This window comes from Dipodomys ordii, unplaced genomic scaffold (genome assembly GCF_000151885.1).
Source record: "Dipodomys ordii isolate 6190 unplaced genomic scaffold, Dord_2.0 Scaffold16, whole genome shotgun sequence".
In the NCBI taxonomy this organism is placed as follows: Eukaryota; Metazoa; Chordata; class Mammalia; order Rodentia; family Heteromyidae; genus Dipodomys; species Dipodomys ordii.
The window spans coordinates 14,908,375-14,914,499 of NW_012267232.1; the positions used below are offsets into that span (position 1 = coordinate 14,908,375).

The window sequence follows — 6,125 nt, forward strand, 5'->3', positions numbered from 1 at the left end:
AAAAAAAAAAGTTCCAGGGTAGTCCCTAGGCTGAGTTCAAGCCCCAGGACTGTGGAAAAAAACAAACAAAAAAACTCCCCCCTCTTTCTGAAATTTTGGGACTGGCTTTAATTTAGGCCTTCATTAAATCTTTGAAGAATTATCTTTTAGTTTTTAAGATAGGGTCTCACTTTTTACCTTTTAGTAACTTGGTGTGGTACTGTCTACTTATAATCACATTATACTGAGTAAAAGGATCAGAGTTCAAGGTCAAGTTGTACTACATAGTGAGACCCTGTCTCAAGTTTTCTTAAAAAATTAGCCACCGGAAGTGGTGTTGTGGCTCAAGTGGTAGAATGCTTGCCTTGAGCTGAAGAGCTTGAGGGACAGCGCCCAGGCTCAGAGTTCAAGCCCCACAACCGACAAGGGGGGGGGGAGGAGAAACTCTTAGTAAATGGCCAATTTTAGGGCTGGGAAGGTGGCTCAGTGGTAGAGCGCTTGCCTTGCATGCCTGAGGCCCTGGGTTCGATTCCTCAGCACCACATAAGCAAAAAGAAAAAAACCGGAAGTGGCTGTGGCTCAAGTGGTAGAGTGCTAGCCTTGAGCTGAAGAGCTGAGGGACAGCACCCAGGCCCAGAATTCAAGCCCCATGACCGGACCCCCAAAAAAAAAAAATTAGCCACGTAGGCTGATAGTTTAAAGCAAAACAAAAACAAAAAAATTTGTCTTATTACCCTTTCAGTAGCAACAGTAGATTCTTGTTTAAATTTCTGAAGAGTACCCATCAACAAGCCAAATATTCGTCGATTCCTAAAAGACACAACAAACAAAACTCAGTTTCACTAGGGTCTACTTAATTAAAACTGCTATTTCCCAAGATACATTTTCAGGCATTTGAGCAACCCTGTATTTTTTCCATACACATCATTATTTGACAGTTTTTTTTCTTCTATTGGATGTGTTCTACAGATACCTCTGCTTTCCCTTTTCATCCATATTTTGATCCTGGATAAGGTCTCTGCGTGTGCGTTCTTTGGAGGTAGCTACAACTGAAGACTGCAGTGCCGGCTGCAAGACAAAAAGACAATCTCAATGACTGAAGTAGCTTATGGGTAACATGCTTAAAATGTAGTAGGTACTGTATTCATACCTTCTTAACATCATCATCCTCTGGGTCACTCTCTTGGCGCGATTCTCTTCTTGTCCGACGCTCCCCGCCCAGCCTGTCAAAAGAAAAAATAATTTATACCATGGAGAATTTGAGCTAAGTGCACACAAAAGGCAAATGTCCATGAATTCTAATACTGATCTCCAGAAGCCTCATTCTTTCAGCCTCCTCAGTGAAAGGATAAAATACAGTAACAAACACTCAACTCAAATTTGGCTCATCAAACATCTAAATATTTGTTCTCTGAGTACAAAATAGAGTAAATGGAGACGGGCACTGGTGGCTCACACCTGTAATCCTAGCTACTTAGGAGGCTGAGATCTGAGGATCAAGGTTCAAAGCCAGCCTAGGTAGGAAAATCTGTGAGACTCTTATCTCAATAAACCACCAGAAAACTGCAAGTGGTGCTGTGGCTCAAGTGGAAGAGCACTCACCTTAAGCTGGAGAGCTGAGGAACAGCACCCAGGCCTAGAGTTCAAGCCCCAAAACCGACCAAAAAAAAAAAAAATGGTTTAAAAATGTCAGTTCGGGGCTGGGAAGAAGGCTCAGGGGTAGAGGGCTTGCCTTGCATGCCTGAGGCCCTGGGTTCAATTCCTCAGCACCACATAAGCAAAAAGCCGGAAGTGGTTCTGTGGCTCAAGTGGTAGGGTGCTAGCCTTGAGCTGAAGAGCCGAGGACAGCGTCCAGGCCCAGAGTTCAGGCCCCACGACTGGACCAAAAAAAAAAAAGTCAGTTCTTCACATCTTAATTCTTCACCATTTCCGGTTTTCTAGGGTTTATTGGTTAAGAGCTTCACGGACTTTCCTGCCTGGGCTAGCTTTGAACCTTGATCCTCAGATCCCAGCCTCCTCAATAGCTAGGATTACAGGTGTCAGCCACCAGTGCCAGCTTCCCATCTTGATTCTTTTATGATCCTTACTTTCATACCAATTTAGGTTATTGAATAAAACACTAAATTTTGAGGGATAGTGCTGTCTTACCTTAATCTTGTATCAAGGGACCACTAAATTCCAATACAACCCAACTCAACAATAATTTTGTACTGTCTTTTCTCTTTTTGTGGTGGTCATGGGGCCTAGGCAGTCTTTCAGCTTTTGTGCTCAAGGCTCTATTACTTTGAGCCACAGTGTCACTTCTGGTTTTCTAGTAGTTAACTGGAGCCTCACAAACTTTCATTCTTGGGCTACCTTTGAACTGTGATCTTTGGATCATAAACTTCTGAGTAGGTGGCATGAGCCACCAGTGGCTGGCAGGATCCCTTCTCTTATGTGTCTGCTGGTACTTAGTCTTTATTTTATTTTGTTGTAAAGGCGCCGTACAGAAGGGTTAGTTATATAAGGTAATGATACATTTCGTGTCAAACATTGTTATCTACTCCTTCATTTTTCTTCCACTATCCCTCTCCCTTTCCCCTTTCTTCCCCCGCCCCCAACCCCAAAGTTGTAAAGTTCATTTCGACATAGTGTCTTGTCAGTATTGGTACTTGGTCTTGAACTTGGTGTCTAGGTGCTCTCATTTGGTTTTTTCACTCAAGGCTAGCTCTCTATCACTTGAGCCACAGCTCCACTTCTACTTTCTGGTGGTTAATTGGGGGTAAGAATCTCATGAACTTTCCTGCCTGGGCTGGCTTTGAACCATGATCCCCAGATCATAAGTCTCCTGTGTAGCCAAGATTACAAACATGAGCCACTGGCACTTGGCTTAATATTCTTTTTTGGCCAGTCCTAGGGCTTGAACTCAGGGCCTGGGCACTGTCCCTAAACTTCTTTTGCTCAAGGTTAGCACTCTACCACTTAAGCTGCAGTATGACTTCTGGCTACTTCTGTTTATGTGGTACTGAGGAATCGAACCCAGGGCTTCATGCATGCTAGGCAAGCACTCTACCACCAAGCCACATTCCCAGACAAGTATTCTTTTTTAAACATACCTACTGACTGCCCCTTCAAGGTCTCTCTGTTTGGCTGGGGGTCCTCCTCCACTATCTGAGAATCCACGCCTGCAATTAAAAATGTACAATAAATTGTAAATATAAGCTACATTTGTAACAAGATAATAAAGTTGCTTTTTAAAAAAATGTTCCAACTGAAGTAACCTTAAATGGACAATTCAGCATTTTGGGAGGGGTTGGGTTTTTTTGGTGTGGTGCTAGAGATTCAATCTCAAGCCTTATACATGCTAGGCAAACACTACTGCTAAACTACATGCTCATCCTCCAGAAAGCATGGGTAGTATTTTTAATTTTTATTACAAAGATGATGTATGGAGGGGCTACAGTTACATAAGTCAGGTAAAAAGTACATTTCTTTTTGGCTTTCCTTGCTCTTGCTCTATTCCAATGTGCAGTATTCTTAAAAATACAATTAAGGTCGCTAAACACTAGTACAGTTAATACTCTTCCTCTAGCTTTCCACTTCTAAAAAAAAAATTAGCAGATGACAGTATTAAACGAAGTGATACAGTTCTTATGGTGAATTTTATTTAAATCAATGCACGAATTTAATTAATACACGTGTTAGGGAGATCTTACCTCAGCAATAAACTACCACGTCCTCTACCTCCACCAGGACCAGAAAGGGCCAGCAATCGGGCTTGGATGGGCCTATAAAAGATTCACAATCATTTAAAAAATGATGTGCACAAACACCTAAGGGTGTCGTACGATATTTTCAGCTTACTATTCTTTGCGGGGAGGGGGGGAGCAGGAAGTGTGAAGAAGACCAGTTCCAAAATGACGGTTTCAAATCCACGTGTTTCAAAGAGAGGGCAGAAGTACTCAAAAAATCATCACATTTACCACAAGGGCACTACGCATTAGCACACCCACCCACCGCGAGGAAGCGGCCCTCTGGCTCGGCAGAGCCCGGGGAAAAGGTGGCCGGCAATCACCCGGGAGGGTTCCCGGGTCAGCCCAGAGGGAAGAGGCTTTGTGCTGCAGCCCCAGGCCTGCAGCGCCTAGGGCGGGAAGCACGATCCGCGCCCGCCGGCGCCGCCAGGCACCGCTCTCCATCCTCGGGCCCTTTGCCCTGCGGTGGACGGCGGGGCTGAGGGGCCCCTTCGGCTTACTGCGTGTCGCAGAAGCCCGCAAGGCCTACTGCGGGGTCGGGGAATCTGCTCGGCCCACCGCGGGGTCCGAGAATCGGCCTACCGCGGGGCCTGGGAGCCGCCTCGGCCTCCGGTAGGGCCCGGACGCTGACTCGGCTGACGGCGAAGCCCGGGAGCCGGGCTGCGGCGGCTCGGGGCCCCGCCGCAGCCCCCCGAGCCCCGCGTTTACCGCCGCCCGGGGAACCGGCCTACACGTTTCTTCCACTCTTCCTCAGGGCCGACTGTTCGTCCTCCCCAGTCCCAGTTCACCCTGACCGGAGGGCTCCCTTTTCCATGCCGCGGTTCCCGAGCTACCCTACCTCACGTCATTCGGATCTCGCCCGGTGAGCTTGCGGATGTTCTCATCTACGTTCTTTAGGCTTTCTTTGGCCTTTTCTAGCTGTTCCTGCAAAGTTCTCACTGCGACCGCCATCTTCTCCTGCAGCAGCAGCCTCCGACACCGTTCTACAGGCCGCGCCACCGGCGCCGCGACGCAAGACGCAGAAAGACCGACAGCTGGGTGAACCACTAAGCACGGGAGTTGTCCTTCGGCCTCAGCCACTCAACGAACGGAAGATGGAGACATTTCCAGCCTTTGGGATTCTGGGCCAATGAGAAGTCGAAGAGGCGGGTAGCTCCCGCCCCAAACTAGCCGCGGGTGGCTGGGCTCCGCTACTAGCGCAGAGCCTGGGCGGTGGCTTGATAGATGCTGCTCTTCCGAGATGGCAGTTCTGGGGCTGGCTTTTTGAGATTGGTTCTTTTATTAACGGCTTCGCCTTGTTTTAGTTGATCGGGTCACACAAAACTGGAAGGGAGCAAAACTAGTTCCTTTTATCTCAGTGATTTAATTAGGAAAGGGCGCGGCCATTATGGTGTGGCGCCTGCGCGGAAAGGGGGCGGGGGCACGCCTCCCTAGATTAGAGTGAGCACGCGGAATCAAAGGACGAGCTGGGGCCGGGTGCTGGTGGCTCCTGGCTGTAATCCTAGCTGATTCTCTGGCTGAGATCTGAGGCTCACGGCTGGAAGCCAGCCTGGGCAGAAAAAGCCGTGAGATTCCTATCTCCAGTTAACCACCGGAAAGCCCAAGTGCAGCTGTGGCTCAAGGGGTAGAGAACTAGCCTTGAGCTAAAAAGGTCAGGGACGGCGCCCAGGATCTGAGTTAGTGTCTCTGTCTTGTGTCTCTGTCTCTCTCTCTTCCCTCCCTCCCTCTCTTTCGCTCACCCTCCTCTTGTTCCCCACCTCTCAAAAAAGCTTAGATGCGATGCTTACTATTAATGAGAAGACATACCTGCTATACCTGTCCTTACATCTTACAAGCCAGGTACATACTCACCATCAGACCAGATGCCTGAGACTTGTACTATAAAATGAAATTCATTGGCAGGTGTGATTGACTTAGCTACTAGAGGCCAGAGCTGATAGGTTTAATGAGTGCTCTGAGGGGATCAACTCTGTGTGTGGTATGTGAGTGTCTTGCACCTCTGAGTCTGCTTAGTTTGTACTACCAAGTAGAATATATACATAGAAGTATATTAGTTCCAGAGTATATACACATTGTAGCTCAGAAAACACTTTATCTCTGCTGAGGATACAGTTATGCAGTAGAGTACTATGCTTAAAGTACTTGGTTCAATCCCCAGCACAAAGAAAACGTTATTTCCCAAAGCAACAATGTTATTAATATATGTATCATCTCTGGCTGGGGATGTAGCTTGAGAACCTGGGTGCCACTTCTAGCACTACAGAAAATAAATACACACACACACACACACAACTGCTGGACAAAACCGGGCACCAGTGTCTCACACCTGTAATCCTAGCTATCAGGAGGCTGAGATCTGAGGATCACAGTTCAAAGCCAGCCTGGGCAGGAACAGTCCCTGAGATTTTTTTTTTT

The 6,125-nt window shown here is 47.3% G+C and overlaps 1 protein-coding gene across 1 annotated transcript in view; it reads right to left on the minus strand.

Annotated features, from left to right (window-relative positions):
- LOC105982582 (pinin-like) overlaps positions 1 to 4,700 on the minus strand; it is a 4,962-nt gene extending 262 nt beyond the window's left edge. The window contains exons 1-6 of the mRNA XM_013012233.1: positions 4,549 to 4,700; positions 3,675 to 3,746; positions 3,075 to 3,143; positions 1,130 to 1,202; positions 953 to 1,047; positions 694 to 789 (exon numbers count right to left, since the gene is read on the minus strand). Of these exons, the coding sequence (XP_012867687.1) occupies positions 694 to 789; positions 953 to 1,047; positions 1,130 to 1,202; positions 3,075 to 3,143; positions 3,675 to 3,746; positions 4,549 to 4,661 (518 nt within the window). The 5' untranslated portion in view covers positions 4,662 to 4,700. The remainder of the gene's footprint in view (positions 1 to 693; positions 790 to 952; positions 1,048 to 1,129; positions 1,203 to 3,074; positions 3,144 to 3,674; positions 3,747 to 4,548) is intronic.
- Positions 4,701 to 6,125: the final 1,425 nt, after the last annotated feature.